The sequence below is a fragment of the Filicampus tigris genome, chromosome 17, assembly GCF_054856515.1.
Source record: "Filicampus tigris isolate MCC_2025a chromosome 17, RoL_Ftig_1.0, whole genome shotgun sequence".
Classification (NCBI taxonomy): Eukaryota; Metazoa; Chordata; class Actinopteri; order Syngnathiformes; family Syngnathidae; genus Filicampus; species Filicampus tigris.
In genome coordinates, this window is record NC_141233.1 from 3,664,551 (window position 1) to 3,685,000 (window position 20,450).

Below are 20,450 nucleotides of genomic sequence, written 5' to 3' on the forward strand. Positions count from 1 at the left end.
ATCTGAGAATGATTGAAAAAACTCTTAGGGTCTGGCCACATAATGACGCCTACCAAAAACAAAATCCAAATTTTAAAAATAGTCAGGCTCCATCTCTTCTCTCACTGTAGAAGAAAAAAAGAGTTTCCTTTAACTTACTGTGGCTGAAATTAGCATAGCTGGTTTAAAAAGACGGCTTTCTTTCCTCTCTCATTGCCTGCATTTTTTTTTAATCTATAGTACAGTAAAATGCGCAAATGTAGAATGAAACTTGTGTTTGAGTAGACTCATCAGTACGTTTCGGGAGGTGACTTTTATTATAGGTCACAGAGTGTCTGACTGCACTGCTGCAGTTTAAGGGTTTAGGACCTGCCAGGGGGGAGGATTCTTCTCCGACTGCTTTTGGATACATGGGCGGGACATCCTGGAAACAAGACTCCAGTGCAGAGATTTTTGTTCACTGAAAGCTGAGCTGGAATCCTGCAACTCTTTCACAAGTCTGCCTTCAGCCATCAGAAAAACATACACAATTTTAAACAGTCCGAGTTGAAACAGATTTGGAACGAGCGGTGGGATTACCGAAAAGGCCTAATAAGGTAAGATAGAAGTATAAAAATAGAGGGGTGTACTGTGAGGAGTGTTCAGCTCCTGAATATTGCCTAGGCATGTGAAAAGAGATCGCAAGTTTAGATTAGGATATGAACTAGCGATGCCATTGTAGGCTGCTCTTGTTTAAGAATGTGACATTTGTGAAATGTTCGACATTGAAAAAAGACGTTTCAGAGCACAGCCTAATCAGAACTTTCAGATTTGAGTCTGTTTGACCCAATTTAAAATACGACGCACATATTTTGTCTTTGTATTCATTTCAAAATGTTTTTCCAGAAATTCTATGATCATTTTTGTACGTTGAGAAGTATTGTGCTGTGGCAGCCCGGGAACAGTTATCATCACGGACTTGTAGAGTATAAAAAATGATGGTTCATATAACTTAAATTTCAAGCTGATCTCGGTTATATCACATATATCTAAACCTTACATAAATAATCATTAATGTTCTCGGCCAATAAGATAAATAAGGTAAAAAAAAAAATCAGATAAATTGTAGACAATTCAGATCAAAATTGACCACCGTTTTGGCTAAGATACACCCATCCGCTGTCTACGTGGCTGTTATGTAATACTTGCCTTGAGAGATCTTTTAATTGCCTGCCAAACCCAGTATCCCAGATATTATTTTCTAAATATATCACAAAGGAAAACTTACATTGGCTAGAGAGCGGGCCATACGACCATAATTTGGAGCAGCTCTTAATGTTTCCACTTGAAATGTACCCATTTCCTGCATATTCTTAAACGTTATCATTAACTCAATATAATGCTTTCAATGTAATATATATTTTTTAGAATATTGTAAATCTGATTACAATATAATATTTTGTTATTGTTTTCTTTTTTTGTTATTGTAGCGTTTTTTTTTTTTTTCATTTTTACTCATTATTACATTCAAGAGAATGCATGTGGGTGGATTAACAGGCCAACTTCAACAAGACTGTGCTATCGTCAGTCAATGTCATGCAAACTATTTAACCTCTTATTAAACCGTTCACTGTAGTAGCAGTGTGTGATTTTGTCTTTGTCATGTTGTCACAGGTTTTCACTTATAGACTCTTCACCATGTGGCTAAATGTGGTAGCTCTGGCCCTCCTGGCTACAGCGGCTTCGGCTGCCACGGCTGCTTCTGCTGACAAAGCTCTTAGCAAACACGCCACCACTCTGGCTGACAGCAGCGCCGGCTTGGCTTTCAGTCTTTACCAAGACATGGCCAAGGACAAGAATGTAGAAAACATCCTCATTTCTCCTGTGGTGGTGGCCTCCTCGCTGGGTCTAGTGGCTCTTGGGGGAAAAGCAACGACTGCCTCTCAGGTCAAAACTGTTCTAAATGCAGCCAAAGTGACAGACGAGCAGCTGCATACTGGCTTGGCTGAACTCCTGACTGAGGTGAGCGACCCCAAGACGCGAAACGTCACCTGGAAGATAAGCAACCGTCTGTATGGACCCAACACTGTCAACTTTGTGGATGCCTTTGTGAAGAGCAGCAAAAAACATTACAATTGTGACCAGTCCAAAATTAATTTCAAAGATAAGAAAAGTGCTCTGAATGCCATCAATGAATGGGCTGCTAAATCCACTGATGGCAAAGTGCCTGAGGTCACAAATAATGTAGAAAAGACTGATGGTGCAATGCTAATCAACGCAATGTTTTTCAAACGTAAGTATGACTATTGCTTGTATAGTATCATCCATCTATCTTCCATACCGCTTATTCTTACTTGGGTCATGGGTGTGCTTGAGCCTAACCCAGCTGACTTCGGATGAGGTGCAGGTTACACCCTGGAGTGTAATAGCAATAACAGTATCCAAGGCTCGAAATAAGCGGCTTCGCATCGTAGTTTGTGCGTCTAAATTTGGATAGTGCGCCTCATCAAAACAAGTTGAATAGCAACACTAAGAATCACAGATTTTTTAACCGCTGAGACAGTAACAAAAAGCTTTGCAGGGCTGGACTCATGTGCATTAACATGGCAGCGCAGGTAGTCAGATGTCGAGGCAAGATAGGCGCTACTTCCACCATCATGCTAGCAATGAGCTTTGACTGGCGCACCTAAACACATTGTGGTGTCAGTAATCATCAGAAGGTGGGCATTCCGTCTGACTGACGGACCGGTTGCTGACGATAGACGGGAAACTGGAGAAGAAAAAAAAGACAGACTGAGCACAGACGGAAGTGGATTTTCATCCGTCTATGTCATCATCACTAACCTGGTCAAGTCCCGACGGACCTCACAGTCCATCATTGATGGATTTGCCCGTTTTGCTGATGAGAGCCGGAAACGCGACCCGCCTTTCTCACGTGTGTTGTTTTAAAGGCATGCTTCCTGGAGTATACTGCATTGACCGTATATGTACAGTAGGTGGGGGTATGCTCCAAAGAGAGAATCACGAGTTAGGCTGGCTGTAGGGCAAGAAGTAATTATGCGAAAAGAGTGAATAAAGAGCCCATTTCATAGAGAAGCTCTTGTGAGTTAATGTTTACATTTCTATTTTTTTTTTTTAGAAGAAGAATAGGGTTAGGAGGTTGTGAAACTGTATTTTGTGTGTGTGTTCCAATGATCCAAGGAGCTAGGTTGTCAGGGAGCTTTATTCCTGTGGCTGGGTCACCCAGGACAAACAATTCCTAGGGTGAGGGACTAGACAAAGCACGGATCATATCCATATGATGAAGGAAATTATGGGACCATGTTTTTCCTCACCGGGCACTTCTCTGGAGCCAGGCCTGCATTTGTGAAGAGAAGTGTTGAGCTGTCAACTGATCACCACCTTGTAAGCTTTCCTGCTGATGTGCTGCCCCATGACCCAACCACAGATAAGCGGAAGATGGATGGATGGATGGATGGATGGATGGATGAATGGATTCTAGAATTTAAATTATTTTTCTTTTTTCACAGCTCACTGGGATGAGCAATTCCATCACAAGATGGTTGACAAACGCGGATTTATGGTCTCACATAGCTACACTGTCTCGATAGAGATGATGCACCGCACAGGTAGGTTGTCCTTTGCAGTCGTGTAGAATTAAACGACACTGTATGAAATGTCTGCAATCTTGGTAACCTCATAAAGCTACATGAGCAGAGGAAATAGAGCTGCAACTAAAAATGTTTTTAATAATCGATGAATCTGTCGATTAACCAGATTAAAAAATATATTTTAATTTCCATTCTTTTATCAAAAACAAAACATTTGTTCAAATTCACAGCACAGAAACTGCACACACATAAATTAATTTTGATTCAGTTGGACCGCAACATGCCAGAAACTCTTAAAAAAATGTTGATCATTGTTTAAAAAAGTAAAAGCAGATGTTTTTGCAAATATTTTATTTGGATCCAACACAAACTTGATGATTCCGATTTGATGGAGGACTACAGAAAATATTTACTGCTGAGAGGCTGAAATTACAAGGATTAGGACAATTTGAAAATTAAAGTCTCTAAATGATTATCAAAAACAATAATTGATTTATTTGACTCGATTAGTTGTTGATTAATCGGTTAATCGTTGCACCTCTGAAATATTACAAACAGTTCTTGCACTGGATCTCATTGAATTAACCTAATATTTAAAAGTGTTGTGTAAGCAGCAAATCATGTCCTGTTTTGAGGACAATATTTACAATATACTAATTGCTTTTACTAGGTATATATGACTTCTATGAAGACGCGACCAATACGTTGTCAATTTTGAGCATGCCACTGGCTCATAAGAAGTCTAGCGTGGTGTTTATCATGCCACAGCAAGTGGAAAATCTGGACAGAGTGGAAAAGATGCTGAACAAGAAGCAGCTGAATATTTGGCTGAGTAAGCTGCAGCAGACAGCAGTGGCGTTGTCTATGCCCAAAGTCAGTATGGAAGTCAGCCACAACTTGCAGGTAATAGTCAACTTAAGAAGTACAATTGAAATATTCCATAGTTCATCCTGCACGATCCATCTATTCATCCTTAGAAACACCTTGAGAAGTTGGGCCTGACAGAGGCAGTGAACAAATCCAAAGCGGACCTGTCCAACATCTCTGGGAAAAAGGACCTCTACCTGTCCAGTGTCTTCCATGCAGCGACTTTGGAGTTGTCCACGGAAGGAAATGTGATGGACACTACCATCTTTAGCAGTGACAAGCTGAAGTCCCCCAAACTGTTCTACGTCGACCATCCTTTCATCTTATTGGTGAAGGACCAGAAGACGAACTCCATCCTATTTATTGGCAGGATGGTCAGGCCAAAGGGTGAAAAGATGAGGGATGAATTATAACCACATGCCGACTTGTCTTTATTTTTGTGTGTGCATGTGTGTGTGTGCGTGTGTGTGCGTGTGAGAGAGAAAATTGTTAGTTAGTTATATAAGTACATTCCTGTCATGCACTGATACCATTCCACAAGCATCTGAAGAGTAATGTGTTTTTATTCACAGAATCCACTATAAGACTGTATCATTTGGTCCAACGCTGTAAAATGACAAACTACTTGAATTTAATGAAAACACTGAGAGGCTATCTCAGTGTGCCAGCCTAATATGGTTTCTGATGTGGTTGTGAATATTGTTGGTTTTATCCAACTAGGAAAAGGGTATCGTGTCCAGGATGACTACTCTTACTTTTCCCCCTCCTATTCACTTGGATTTGGCTAATATTGGTTTGATATGAGCTATCCCTACCAAATACAATTTGAATTTTTAAAAGATAATAACGTTTCCTGTCGTTTGTCTTGACTTTTCAATTATCATGAAAACAAGAAACAAAAGGCGTTGTAGATATTTGGAGCAGGCATGTTTTCTGCGCTTATTCACCCAGGTCTGTGTTTGCAGTGGAAATTTAGCCCTGGGTGTGTTTGTGGAATGCAGGTTTTCATGGGAATTTGAATAAGACCATGAAATACCGGTGAGGACCGTGGGATTGTGTGCTTTTTGGAATGATTCAACTTTCTACTTAAGAAATGTTTTCAACAGCTCAAACTATGTGGTATTTCTCTTTGTCCGCTGCTGCAGTGGCGTAGAAGAAGTGGCAGCAGAAGGTCTTCCGGTCAAGGTAAACAAGCTTGAGGAATAAAATACGACCATAATTTCTTTTCTGACTTGTGTTAAATAAACACATAATAAAAGATTAGATCATGATCAACGTTTTTCAATCAATTTTTAAATGAAAAACGGGAGATAGCAATAGCAACACTGCTACTTAGTGGCTGTAGGAGGGATGGCCTTTCAGCACGAGTATGTTTCAAACTGCTGTGTGTGTGATTGTGACTGTGAGTATCTTGAAACTGCGTGATGTTTGATATAAAAATACGTTGATGTGATGGAATATATTTGTTTGCATATTGAATTTAAAGTGTTTTGTGTCCCTTTAAAAAAAACATGTGAAACTCACACATACGTTTGTGGATAGGGAAAAAAACACATGAAAGTCACAAATATGAGTGTATTTGTGGATCTGAAAAACACGTGAAAATTGCGGATATATTTGTGTGAATCATTTTGAGACAAATCCCTCCCCATAGCCCCCCAGCCTTGAGAGCTCCACCAGTCGCCACTGCGACGTAGTACTTGCAAAATGACACCAGAGGGGCGTCCAAGACATCAAACAGTGATGGGATAGCATCACAGACAATAAACGGCCCACGTTTGTGTGCGGGACTTCTTGTAGCTGAGTGACATCGCTCGAGTCAACGTCTCTCGCGAGGAGGGCGCCTCTAGCTGCCAAAGACTGCGCACGGGCGCCGGGGATGGGACTACAAATCCGTTAGTGGCCAGTGCCCCACGTTACAACCTCCTCCGCTTCCATCATGGCTCCCTCGTTGGACAGGCAGGGATACTGGGGGCGGCCCACTTCCACGCTCGACTGGTGCGAAGAGAATTATGTCGTCTCCTACTACATCGCCGAATTCTGTGAGTAACAGTTAAACGACCGACGTAAATGAAGAGCTTCATGCTTCAGGGGACTAGAATGCCACTCGCCCCTGAAACCACGACGTCAACATTACGCGGAGTTGTCTTTTGTTGGTAGTTGATTAGTTTTTAAGAAACGCGATTTAAGCTTCATATTCACAGTCACACGACATTTAACAAACCGCAGTCGGCGCCGGAAAATGAGTCGATCCCACGCGGAAACATGCTCTCCTTGTATTTGTTTTCAATAATAGCTCATCCACGATTCCATGCACAATGAAAATAGGTGTGCATCTGTGTTGTATCATTATTTCGCACTATTCAAATAGACATCTCATTTCAGCTCGTAAACGTGCACACCGGTGGTCACGACCATGACACAAAGAAAGTCTTAAAACCTTCCTGAAAACAAAACAGGTTTGTCAAGAATTAATAAATCGAACACGCAAGATTTGCTCTGGTCTTGATGTTGTCATTGATAACAGCCCATTCTTAATGTGTATACTCTTTGTTTACAACCACAGGTCATTTTATTAGATACACTTAGTGTATCAAAATTGTTAGGCAACCACTAACTGCACATCTGCCTAACCCTACAACTACAATAATAAATTAATAAGTCGAATCCTAATTAAGTGATTTTATTCATACTGATAGTAATGGTATCCGAAACTATTGAAACAAATGTTCTGACTAGTGCATATTTTGTTTATACCAATGACATGGTGCTTTGGCATTGTAACGGTCATTCAGGTAACAATGACTGCCTGGAATGCAGCATTGTTTAAGGGTGAATAAAGACTATTCTTGAAATCATTGCCTTGATCCAATACGTTTGTGGTCTTTCCGCATTGTTCTTTGCAAAGTAACCAAGGAGTGATCATCTATATACAGATTATAAATTAGATTTATAGTTAGTGACCAAAGTCTGTCTATTATCAGCTACTCTATCAGGCGCCTCTATCAGTTAAATAGAATGCGTGTTGGTTGAGAAAATACTGGTAATGTGTTCTGGTTTTTGAACTGATAAGGTTTTGTTCGTGTTTGCACATCACCGCACCCAGGCAGAACAATGTTAACTTCTGAGATCTCCACTACACAGACTCATGTAGTGAAGAACCAATTAATTAATATGTTTAAAAGTAGTGCAAGAACTCTTATTTTCCCCTTTTGTATTATTTTATTAAAAAACATTTGATAGTTTTATGCTTTCAACCTTGTTGGAACAGTGTGGGTGAGTCTACCTAAAACAGTGTAAGCACTTACACGATCAAACATTTTTCCTTCAATTTTAGTGCACAAAAAAATGACTGCTTGTTATCAGGACATGCAATTGCAATTCCAAATCCTACTTACGGCACTTAACAAATTTATAATATGCATTATTCTTGAAAAATCCATCCAGTCTTAAACTACTTAAACGGGAAGTCAACCCAAACATATTTTTTTCAAGAATATATTCTATGCAAGACCACTAGTTGAAACAAGGATTGCGTTTGTGGAGTAAAGAGTTAATCAACCCGTTTTTAGCCATCTCTGGGGGCGGGCCATTTGGCACTTCTGTCGACTGAAAATGACACCACAACTGCTCAGGACTCACGTAACGACCAATCACGGCTGACCTGTTTTCTGAAGCTGAGCTATGATTGGTCGTTACCTGAGTCCTGAGCAGTTGTAGTGTCATTTTCAGTCGACAGAAGTGACAAAATGGCCGCCCCCTGAGATGGCTAAAAAAGGGTGGATTTTGCTGCTTAACTCATATTCCACAAACACAATATTAATCAGAATGCCGTGTTTCAAATAGTGGGCCTGCTGGTAACATATTTTTGATAAATATATGTTTGAGTTGATTTCCACTTTAAGAGGTCCATTGTTAAAAATTTGATCTTCACATTGGGTCATATACTCATACTCCAGATCCTACTGTAAGAGGGAAAAGGCACACAGTTGCTCACTTTTCTAGGTACGCGGATTCCTCCATTGACTTAAGTCCGTTATTTAGAGCTGTGTTTTTCTAACTTTTTTGAGTCAAGGCACATTTATTTCATTGAAAAAATCCCGCGGCACACCACGAGCTGAAATTATGAAAAAAAAAAAAAACTTATTTCAACAATATAAGTGTTATATTGTTTATATAAGCATTTCTTAACATTGAGAATGATGTTATATTATAACGTCTTGAGTAGGAATTAAATAAACACAAAGAAAAAGGTATTTTATAATACTTACTCAGTGTGAAACATGGGCCTGTTTGGATAAACATGTGTCACTAATTCGCTTGTCTCTAAACAAAGACAATTAACTACCTGCTGCTGCTACTTGGTGGTATGGAAGAGTATTACAATGTAGTAAAGACATGATTACACTGACGGGCGCTAGACCGCACAGGCAAACAAATTAGATAATTTCCCACGGCACACCTGACAATATCTCACGGCACACCAATGCGCTGCGGCACAGAGTTTGAAAAACAGTGATTTAGAGGCCCTCATGATCGCTAACAAAAGATATTTTACCGACCCGATCAAAGTGGCGTGAATTGGCTTTGACATTATTTTAGCCGTGATATTTATTGGCGGATATCAGTGCTAAGCATGCAGGTCCAGGCATTTAAAAAATGACTTGTTTTCTGTTCTGAAGCTGAGCCATGAATGGTCATTACCTGTGGTCTGAGCAACTGTGATGTCATTTTTAGTCGACAGAAGTGGCCGTCCCCTGAGATGGATAAAAACGGGTGGATTTTGCTGCTTAACTCATATTTCACAAACGCAATATTAATCAGAATGCCAAATTTCAACTAGTGGGCCTGCATAGAACATATTCTTGAGAAAAAAAAAGTTTGATTTGACTTCCCTCTTTAAAAAATATCATTTCACTTAAATATTAACCTTACTTACCACCTTACCATTAACCTTACTTTGGGCAAGGGCCTTATAAATGAGTATTGTTGTAAATCATAAAAATGACAATTAGTACTGACGTAATATTCCCAAATATGTACGTGTCTGAAGAGAAAATCCACTCAAAACTCTCAGTGTTTGCATGAGCCCCTTGTGCAGCGATCGGGTTTCAGCAATAGGATACCAAGGTTTTCTGTGTTGTTGTCATAACTCAAAGCAGTCGACTTGCCATGTCCTTGAACTCTCACAATCTTCAGGCCGTACAATAACAGAGGCACAGCGCTTGTCTCATCTCACTGTGATGCACCTGTTTTCTTGTCTGTGCAGGGAACACTGTCAGCAACCTGATTATGATTCTTCCTCCCATTTGCGGGGCCATTCAGACATTTCGTGATGGCCTCGAGTTCTGCTACATCTTCTCTTTCCTTGGACTTGCAGGTCAGGCTATTTCAGGTCACATATAAGCGCATCAATTCCCTTTTTCCTGAATCACTGATTCTGTATTACAACAGCCTTCGGCGTTACAGTCAGTGCTGACATCACCCTAACTTTTCATAAGAGTGACATTTTGTGTGCATGTGTGTCACTCAGCTGTCGGTGTTGGTTCCTGGTGCTTCCACATGACACTGCTCTATGAGATGCAGGTGTGCTGAATGACAGTGAAAGAAAGTGAAACTTTAGTTATATAGAATTGATGGCCGGCAATGGTGACGTTAACGCTTTTTTTTAATGTGCTAATTCTTGATTGGTCCTCATTCACCGGTATGTTCTTTATTTCTTCTTACATTATTGTTAATAAAAGCAATATGTTTAGCATTGATTTTTGAATGATTTTGTCCACAAATTTTTATTCTTGTTAACTTTTTTGTTTTTATGGACTTTACAATGGATTTCTCAATTTTACCATTATTAATTACAAACCCATGAATTTGAATTGACATGTTATTGTTTTTCTTTTCAAAAGAGAGTAAGTTACACTTTGACTAGAGAGCTTTATTTTTGAAAATCCCATTATTCGATATAATAGTCTTCCCTGGGCCGTTCTGTTATTGCTTTAACTTGCGAGCAATGACTTGAGTTACAAAACCCTAAGTGAAAAATAAGGGGAGCAATGAAGGCGGAACCTCGGTTCACTAACAAATGTGTTTACGAACAAATTGTATGGACAAATATTACTTGGCTTTACGAACTATGTTTCCTGACCTCCATGCAGAATGCTGCTCAGTTGTGCTTTGTCTTACACAGCGATAACATCATTTGCTCCGTGCGTCACATATTTCAGGTACAGTAGTGCCTTGACGGCTTATCAGCATTTTGAGACAGCATTCGCTCCGAAAGTAGGTCCGTAATTACTGCAGATAATATGAATAATAAGACATTTCTAGGCCATGAAGATAAAACAATCAGATGAAAAAACAAGCACCACAGTGCCACCACTGAGCATGGCTTCTTGTACCGTGTGATGCACCTGCGCAAACTAATTCGTCATGCGTCATTCATAATCTTGCAATATGTCAGAAACCGAGAAGCCCCTGTATGTGTTTGTCAGTGTTCATTCGGAGAAGTGCGTACGTAGGATTTTAAGAACTGTCAGTGAATGAGGATACATTGTTTCCTAATGCGTTCATGTTGGAAAAAATTGGACATTGATGACACAATACATGCTTTGTTGACATTGTCATTTGCAGCTGCTGGACGAGTTGCCAATGATTTACAGCACATGTGTCTTTGTCTACTGTCTGTAAGTGGCTACGGCATTTGGATTTCAAGCTTTCTAAGATTCTGAATACAATTGACATTTAACACTTGATAGAGAGGAAGTCAACGCAAACATTTCTTTTTGTCAAGAATATGTTCTATGCAAGCCCACTAGTTGAAACAAGTCATTCTGATAAATATTACGTTTGTGAAATAAGAGTTAATCCACCTGTTTTTAGTCATCTCTGGGGGGGGGCATTTTGTCTTCTGTTGACTGAAAATGATATCACAACTTCTCAGAATGACCAATCACGGCTCAGATTCAGAAAACAGGTCAGCCGTGATTGGTCGTTGTGAGCAGTTGTGATGTCATTTTCAGTCGACAGAAGACAAAATGGACGCCCCTAGAGATGGCTAAAATGAGTGCATTTTTCTGCTTAATTTATATTCCACAAACTTAATCAGAATGCGGTGTTTCAACTAGTGGGCCTGCTGGGAACATATTCTTGCAAAAAATATGTTTGGGTTGACTTTCTCTTTAAGTCAAAAGTCAAAGGTGAAGTCAAAAGTCAAAGGTGCTTAGTATTGGAATATCAAACCAAGTCCTGATTCTCAATAAAATACGCCTAAAAATTTGTGTTCGACTCAAGACGTTGACGTACTTTGCGATAGGTACTTAGAAGTTCACTTTACAGTCACCAAACAACAAATGAAACACTGAGACCAGATATTAAAATTAAATCGGGAAGCATAGGGTGAGTGGTTGTCTGCCTCATAGACCGGATCCGCGTTTGAATATCTGTTGGGAGATGTGTGGAGTGGAGTATGCAAGTTCTGGCCTGGCTTCCTCCCACATACCAAAAACATGCATTGGAGTGTACCCTGGACTGGTCGCTAGTCAATCACAGGGTACATGTGAATACCAGTAACCATTCAGAACAGGAAATTTAGAGGTAACCTCACATGGATGTTTTTATTAGGGCAGTTCGATACCCCTTTTGTTCAAAACCAGTACGATACCAGTAAGAGTACTTAAATCTTAAGTACTCGCCTATCCCAAGTAACTGATAAGACTAGTACTTTTGATTTGATACAGAAAATTTCCATTAAACCGATGACAGATAATATTAAAAACTTGTTGGTTGTTTCTGTCAAAAGGCAGAACAGTCACTGTGATTCTGGGTTGTTTCTGTCAAAAGGCAGAACAGTCACTGCAATACAGAATTAAAGTTCAAAATAAAAAGAACAACTCATTCTGATGGCGGCACGGTGGCCGACTGGTTAGCACGTCCGCCTCACAGTTCAGAGGTCGTGGGTTCGATCCCGGCTCCGGTCTCCCTGTGTGGAGTTTGCATGTTCTCCCCGTGCCTGCGTGGGTTTCCTCCGGGTACTCCGGTTTCCTCCCACATTCCAAAAACATGCATGGTAAGTTGATTGGACTGTCTAAATTGCCCCTAGGTGTGATTGTGAGTGCGAATGTCTGTCTCTGTGTGCCCTGCGATTGGCTGGCAACCAATTCAGGGTGTCCCCCGCCTACTGCCCAAAGACAGCTGGGATAGGCTCCAGCACGCCCCGCGACCCTTGTGAGGAGAAGCGGTATGGATAATGAATGAACTCATTCTGATTTAGGAATTATTTGTAAAGTCAACTCAAAAATTGTCTTCACAATTATATGTATTAGGCGCCTCCACTAGTCTAAACACGGCATTCCGATTACTATTGCTTTTAAGCAGTAAGATCCACCCGTTTTTGTGCATCTCAGGGGGCGGCCATTTTGTCACTTGCTGTCAAATGAAAATGGCTCAGACAACGACCAATCATGGCTCACCTGTTTTCTGATGCTGAGTCATGATTGGTTGCTACCTGAGCAACTGAGATGTCATTTTCAGTTGACAGCAAGAGACAAAATGCCGCCCCCTGAGATGTACCACTCATGCTGCCCAGGCTGTGTCGAACATCAAGTTAATATTGAGACAGATGGACAAGAACTAATTTAGATATGTCGTCAACATTGTTCATATTTGTGACAAAGTTAAGATTCTTCTGAATATCTCCCTACGAAATAAGGTACCCGTAATACAATATCATGATCAGATGATAGCTAACTACCTGTGCTAATATGATAGCTAACTACCTGTGCTAATATGCTAAGAGCTCAGATTCCAACACAAGCTTCAGATTTAAGCCACAATTCCACCAGTCTGATAGATTGCATACATTTTAGTAACAGTCCCACTTTAGTAATTAGTACCACTTCATCCTGTCTAATGTACAATATGTCCATCTTTTGATGGGTACAACTAATGATTATGAATTGATTTATTAACTTTGTTGTACTGTGTTGAGGTGATCTATAAAAAAAATCTATTTTTTTCAGATATGATTGCTTCAAACAAGGGAACAGCATAAACTGGTTTCCTGTAGCGCTATTATTAATCTTCAGCATTACAGTAACTGTGGTGAGTATTCATGATCACTTTGTTGGTCATCAAGTACGTGGCCCTCATTGCACATTCCTCATAACGTTTTTGATAATTCTGAGAAGATTTTGTGCTGTAGGTCTACTTACAATGGAAGGAACCAGTCTTTCACCAGGTAAGTTTGTGTTGCGCTCTGTGATCTTGCTTGTTGTTTGCTTTTGGGCCTCAGTGCGCCTTCGGTTTTATGTAGTTTGAGTAAACATTGGGTTTGTTGCATGTCGCATGTAAGACCCGACCAGCGTCCTGCTTGCTTAAACATAAAAGAAAATTTCAAATTAATATGCACGTACTGAAAATGGAATTGAAGTCAAGTACTTTAAAATGAGTAAAAATTACAAAACAAATGAATAAATAACACAAATACAGTACATTTCACCATCACATGCTTTACAAAATGGGTTGTCTTTTTCAGGTCATGTATGGTGCTTTAGTTGCTTGTCTGGTGATACGATCTGTCTTCATTGTTACATGGTAAGTTTGCCATGAGGACCAGTCACATCGGAAATTGTTGTTCATCAATATTCAGCAAACATTAACAACTTGACTTCCTTGATTCTGATTTATAGGGTTTATCCATGGTTACGGCCTTTGTGTTACACCTCCTTAGGTGTGTTTATGTTGGGATTTCTCCTGTGGAACATTGACAATATCTTCTGTGACTCATTAAGGTGAGTTTTTGTAAAGAAATGAGCTATTCATTGTTGCTCTAAACTGCTATAAAATTAGGACATTTTGCCTCGACAATGACTGTTAAAAATGGTTGACCTATTTTATGACACATACACAGTATTAGGAGGCAGTCCTTTTCAAGTTTTTAAAAATGGTTCAAGTAAAGTATTACTGTACTACTTGCCATCAAGTACAAATATGCATTTATGTGCAATTGTGTGCATAAAAATCAATTTGTAACCCCAAAATATTTTACATTTTGTACTAATGTACATGATCTTTGTACATAAGCCAATATTTTTCCCATATTTTAGCTAGAGACTTAACTGCTTCAAATAGAGACTTGAGGGCTTATCGGTATGGCTTGAAATACATTTGGTATTATTTGAATCTTTTGGTCCTAACAGTAATGGTGAGTGTAAAAATCCCAACGAGAATATTTGTGATTGGGTTATTCAAGCCGTTGGCGGGTTCCAGCCTGTGTTAGAGCGTGTGCTAAATAGCTAATGTAGCTCTCGCCTTATTTTTGGTCTAGATATGTGTTGATTGTAATACAACATTTCTGTTCATAACTGCTGGATCTCCACCCTTGCGCGGTTCTAGTCAGGTTTCAGTAAGAAGTCTGCTGTACACTTAAGCACTTATTTTGCTATTCTCGACTCTGCATTTCACTTAAGCGATTAGCACACTTAGCGGTGAAAACGCTACAGTGGGGTCGTTTATTTGTCACAACGGAGGAGATGATGCGCAGCATGTTGCTGCTTTGCACGGACTCGCAAATAAAGACCGTGCTGCTACAGGGCAGGCTAGCTTAGCATTTAAGCAGCCGCAAACTAAAGGACTTCCGGGAATACGGGCGACAGCGTGTAGCAGGAAAACATTCTTTTTTTTAACCAGTTTGGCTCTGGACCTGCCCACAGTAGCATGCCACTAATGGTGAGCGAGGGGGATGAGTGCCCTTTAAAGAAACCGCATCTTTGGCGATCTCGCAATCGCGTTTTCTGAGATCGCGATTTCGGTCTCAAAACGATAAATCGTTCAGCCCTACACCTAAGCACTTATTTTGGTCTTTCCCAATTCTGCATTTCACATTAGTGACTAGGAGGGGTGTAACGGTACACGTGGGTGTATTAATACGTTTTGGTATGGCATGTTCAGTTGCGTTCGGTTCATTCCACTTATTAGCGCAAGTTTATGCACGGGCGCTATTGACTGTTGCACGCGGGAGAGGAGGGCGGCGGCACTAAAGAGGAGCCAGGACGCCAGAAGCCATGATAAATCATAAATGCATGGATAAATGGCATTATAATGGCATAAGCAAACAAGCCAGAGCTCGAAGGTCCCCCATTCACCGTGGTCTCTTGTTTGGGAACATTCTGGCTTTCCTGTTAAAATTGCCGATGGGGAAAGGTCCGTATAAGTCCCAAAGTTGTGTGCCAACATTGCACATGAGATCGGCGGCTATGCTGTAGCTAGCACTTCTAACATAATCGCACTTAAAACGACATCAGCCGACTTTGAATGTTTCTTAGACGAGGAAGCAAGCAGTATTTTTAGCCAAAAACAAAGTACAACAGCTCTGTTCTTCGTTCTCCGCTGCTTCTCTCGCTAACCGTATGATGCATTCTTGAAACTCGGAAACATCACAACTCAGCAAAACACAAATCCGACCACAACACAGATAACCCAATTCGTTACAATATGCTGTTGAACATTCAAAGATTTCAATGCCTAAAAAGTGTAAATAATTTCATAAAGACTTTAAAGTTACTGTATTTCATTATAAAAAGAGTTGTAATACAGTTAGCAATAATTGTAACTGTTATTGTATGTATTTTTTTTTTCATTACAAAAAGTGTATATATGTACTGTAATGACAACTTGTCTTTAACTTGAATACTTAGATGTGTCTTAGGCTGTTGCTGCTGAGTGTTTGAAGATTTCAGTGTCTTAATAATTTACAAAATTATTGTTAGTGTATGTTTTATTCTGGTGTAATTTCTTAGAATGTCACCCGAATGGTTCGCTTTTATTTTTTTTTCTAAAAAAAATGTACCATTTACTTATCATCTTTTCAAAATAAATATATTTTTTTAAAAAAACATTTTTTTTGTACCGAAAATATACCGAACCGAAGTTTCCATGAAACCGAACCGAAATGTTATGTAGCGTACCGTTACACCCCTAGTGACTAGCGTAAGCACCTCTGTCTTCCATCTTGCTCGGTGTGTGACATGATTAGCGACTCTTTTTGGTCTGCCTTTAATGGAAGCAGAATTGTTAGGTTCACTGTAACAGTTTTGGGTATGGACGACAGCCACGTCTGCCTTGTTTACAAGGTGTTCAGAAATGATGACCCATGTTAAATGACTGTCTTACTGCTTACTTCATTTTAGAGCCAGTAGACAAACACTCCCCCCTAGTGTTGGAGTGGTAACACAGTTCCATGCCTGGTGGCACATCTTCACAGGCTTGGGCTCATACCTGCACATACTTCTCAGGTAAACACCTCATTCAGATTACCGCGATGATGAAACATGTTCAAGCACATTCACATGTTTTTCCTCTTTTTTTTTATTTTTTTTATTTTTTTTTTTAGTTTGCAAATCAGAACAACCTACCTCAAGTACAGACCAAAAGTAAAGGTATGTTGATTATGACTTTTAGTATGCCTTTTTAGCTTTAACAGCAATGGAAAAAATTGTGCCTTGATTAATTTCCAAATTTCATCTTTATTTAGTTTTTATGTGGAGTTTGGCCCACTCTCCATGTTGAACCACAAAGGACATGCTGAAATGAGGACGCTTGAGAGATGGTGACCATTAACTAAAGGACCAGCAAGTGCTCCCTTTCTACTGCTGGGAGCTCTGCCCACAGCTAGGGGGCAGTGTGGTCCCCTGGGGAACTACACTAAGGCACTCCTCTGCTTTGCACTGTGGAGAATTAACTAAGTACAGTTTTAGCAGTACAGTTTTATTGGAAATTAAACATTTGTTTTTGTTTTAAAAATCTAATTTATTGGATTAGCTTTCCTGAAATATTTATGATCTTTAGTTTTTTAAAATGTATTATACAGCAAATGCAAATATAAAAAGATTTAAATAGCTCGCTAAAGGTAACGATAATTACTTATTGTTTTTATTGTACGCGGGAGAGTGCCAGTTAAAACAGTGTTGTCATGTCACCTTTAACGTGGACCAACATGATATGTAGGTCTGAATTACAGAATCATCTCATTGACTATTGTTGGCGACTGATGTTGACTTTCTTGAAAATATCTAAGACTGGTGTTTTTTTTAAAACTTTCATAACAATTACATTTTAATTGCCATAGTTGCTTTTTTAGTTAAAATGGAATTAAGAGTTAATCTTGGTCTAGCTTTACAGTACCACAAATGCCACAGTACTGCAATAGTTAGGAGAGTAGAGCACTAGCAAACATCTTCAATGACATATAATGAAACATTTATGAAAAGACCAATGGAATAAACATTTCAAAATTATGGCACCATGAAAAGCGGGCTCATCAGTTTTAGCATAGTGCGGACTTCCCAAACATATTCAGCACAAGTTCTCAAATGATTCCCCAAGACCTAAAAACATACCGTACATCCTGAATTATCATAACTATTGACATTACTGAATCAAAAAGTTTTTTTTTACCGAGCAAATGTGTCCTGCTACCTAAGTTTGGGAAAGCCTGCCATAGTCAATTGGGAAAACTACCTACAGTACAATATTTACCTCCGTTTCCATGTACCTGACATTTCACATACATGGAGGGACAGTTTATTTTGATTTTAGCGTCTGTGTTGCTACTGTGAAAGTGACAATGTAAAAGAAATGCAAACTCGGGCCTTGCAGTAAATTGGTAATACTGTACTACGATGCACAACATTCATGAAGATTAAGTTTCGAGAGCTGACACTACTGCTACACAGAGTGCCACTGACTCATATGAACACACTTGCAAACATGAGCACAATGTGAGACATCAATTCAGTTTGTGCCTATATTCCTCACTGGTATGCATCAACTTGTCATCATTGCTCCCTTCTAGCATTGGGAAATGATTGCAAGTTGTATACGGTTGTTAAATTGGGTGCCTTATTTTGTGGGTGTGCAGGTTAACTCGCGTTGCCTTGTTTGTTCACATTAGAATATGTTGCATTCCAAATTCCTTGGTCATTAAAAGACAAATATTTTGAGTTTGTACCTCACCTTGTATGATGTGCTCTACTACTGATCCCGTTTCACTGATGTTGATAAGTATGCCTGTGACCACAAAAAAAAAAAAAAACAACTCTGCTTTCTCACTTTTTGTGCCACTATTTAATGTTGTCCAGTGTTGTCAATTAAAAGAGATAATATGTGTCACTGATTATTGTTGTGTGTCTGTTTGAACCTAAATGCAGTACCGGAGCATCTGAAAACCGTTCAGTTGTATTTATTACGGTAAGATAAAGTAACTAAAAAGACAAAACAGCAAAAAACAGGAACAAAAAGTGCTACCAAACTTGTACCTGCACCACCGAGGGCAGACATGTCCAATGTCCGGCCCGGGGATCCAAATGCGGCCCGTGTTCAAATTTCCACCAGCCCGCATCTGGCATAAAATTAATGTGTCAGTACTATTGACCATAGTACAAAAAGTGCTATTTTATATTTCGCCAGAAGATGGCAGCAGACCTATGGCCGCACTCGGGTGCTTTCATAAATGCTCTCACAGCGACCTCTGCCTTTTCAAACATATCTCTCGTATTAGGCGTCAGAGTGTGGCCCCCTCTAGCGCATTTCTAAAATAAAGACTAGCGAAGAAAGAATATTGACAGAGAGGGCCATTGCTTCCAGAGCAAGTGGAAATTACCATATTTTTTCACTGAAATACAAAACTATTTAGTGTTTGTCTAGTTAGCAAAGAGACCTTTTGCAAGATATTAAATACCAAGAGTCGCTACCAGACGAAACATGCAAACTACGACAAAGTGACTGGTAATGATTGCCGTCAAAAATTAAAGCAACTGGAAGCTGTATGGTCGGGCCCCCGCGGATTTTCACCTCTCCAAATCTGGCCCTCTTAGCAAAAAGTTTGGACAAGGCAACCAAGAATGAGTTCTCAGTATTTCAGGCCTTAAAAATCAGGGCCATGCATGGAAGCCAACCCTCCTTTGAATCCCTGATTGCTTTAAAACACAAGGTCACACATCCTGACAACTGAATTTTGTGACAGCTGTCAAAAATTGTGATCGCTTGGAGATGAATCGCCTTTGAAACCTTACACGGTCTTTTGAGAGCCTGACTGATTAGGAGCTGTAGCTGTCTATGTGAATCAGTGGGTCCAACAACGTACTTTGGACAGAGGAATTTGGGGATCAAGGCCTGTGCACAGAAATTCTGAATCAATAATTTTTTTGGACTCCGTTTTATAGCCACTGTTAAACATGGACAACACTGCATGGAAGCTAAACTGACCTTTTAAACCCCACTTTGAAACTCTGACTGTTCCACCCTTCAATGGCCAGACTAATAAATTTTGAATTGAAAACATGCCCTGCTTAACTGACAGCTGTCAATCATACCACTCTGAAATCTTATGCAAACACATCCCCATTTTTGAGCCACGAAGATATAAAGCCATTGGTGGCTGAATTATATCCCACTAACCTGTAGGACTTTCAACAGGTAACAAAAATGACACATAACCAAAGACTTCAGTTCTGGTTTTGCAAACAGTCTCATGAAATATCATCACTCTTCTTTATTGTCACCCGTTTCCTCAATTTTCACTCACCGGGAGATAAGGTACGGATGAATGGGTTCAAGTTAAAGAACACAGAGACAGGTAATTTATGCTGATTTATTTAGCTGGCCGTGGTTTCTAATAGTAATACAGCACAAACAAGAAATCATCAGTAAAGCATCACCATGCATCTAGACTGCACACATTCATGTAACACAGCTGTATTCAGTAGCTCATGCAGTTATTTATTAAAGAAGTGTTCATAAATTGTATTAAGTTGAACAACTCCAACAGTAACCGTGCTTAGTAGCACCACTTCAAGCTCCATATGTATCTCCCTTTGTACCTGGATAGGGTTTGCCTGCAGTACCAGAGGTAACCGTCCTGCCCGAGCAGCACCTGACAATGTGCTCACCTTTTCTGTCCCTTTTTCTGTGCTGTCGTATAACTTTACTTGTTTCATAAGGTGTGCTGTGTTGCCAGTT

At 39.8% G+C, this 20,450-nt stretch overlaps 2 protein-coding genes across 2 annotated transcripts in view; both read left to right on the plus strand.

Annotated features, from left to right (window-relative positions):
• Window positions 1–416: 416 nt before the first annotated feature.
• serpinh1a (serpin peptidase inhibitor, clade H (heat shock protein 47), member 1a) lies at window positions 417–5,245 on the plus strand. Its single transcript, XM_086013294.1, has 5 exons — window positions 417–575; window positions 1,633–2,251; window positions 3,489–3,587; window positions 4,240–4,472; window positions 4,547–5,245. Exons 2-5 carry the CDS (start codon window positions 1,657–1,659, stop codon window positions 4,847–4,849), a joined length of 1,230 nt encoding a protein of 409 aa, XP_085869420.1. The 5' UTR covers window positions 417–575; window positions 1,633–1,656; the 3' UTR covers window positions 4,850–5,245.
• Window positions 5,246–6,146: 901 nt separating this feature from the next.
• The window catches only part of acer3 (alkaline ceramidase 3), a 24,441-nt gene continuing 10,137 nt past the window's right edge, over window positions 6,147–20,450 (plus strand). Inside the window, exons 1-10 of the mRNA XM_086013225.1 lie at window positions 6,147–6,478; window positions 9,706–9,816; window positions 9,970–10,022; window positions 11,067–11,119; window positions 13,454–13,535; window positions 13,636–13,671; window positions 13,969–14,027; window positions 14,123–14,224; window positions 16,622–16,726; window positions 16,825–16,870. Of these exons, the coding sequence (XP_085869351.1) occupies window positions 6,376–6,478; window positions 9,706–9,816; window positions 9,970–10,022; window positions 11,067–11,119; window positions 13,454–13,535; window positions 13,636–13,671; window positions 13,969–14,027; window positions 14,123–14,224; window positions 16,622–16,726; window positions 16,825–16,870 (750 nt within the window). The 5' untranslated portion in view covers window positions 6,147–6,375. The remainder of the gene's footprint in view (window positions 6,479–9,705; window positions 9,817–9,969; window positions 10,023–11,066; window positions 11,120–13,453; window positions 13,536–13,635; window positions 13,672–13,968; window positions 14,028–14,122; window positions 14,225–16,621; window positions 16,727–16,824; window positions 16,871–20,450) is intronic.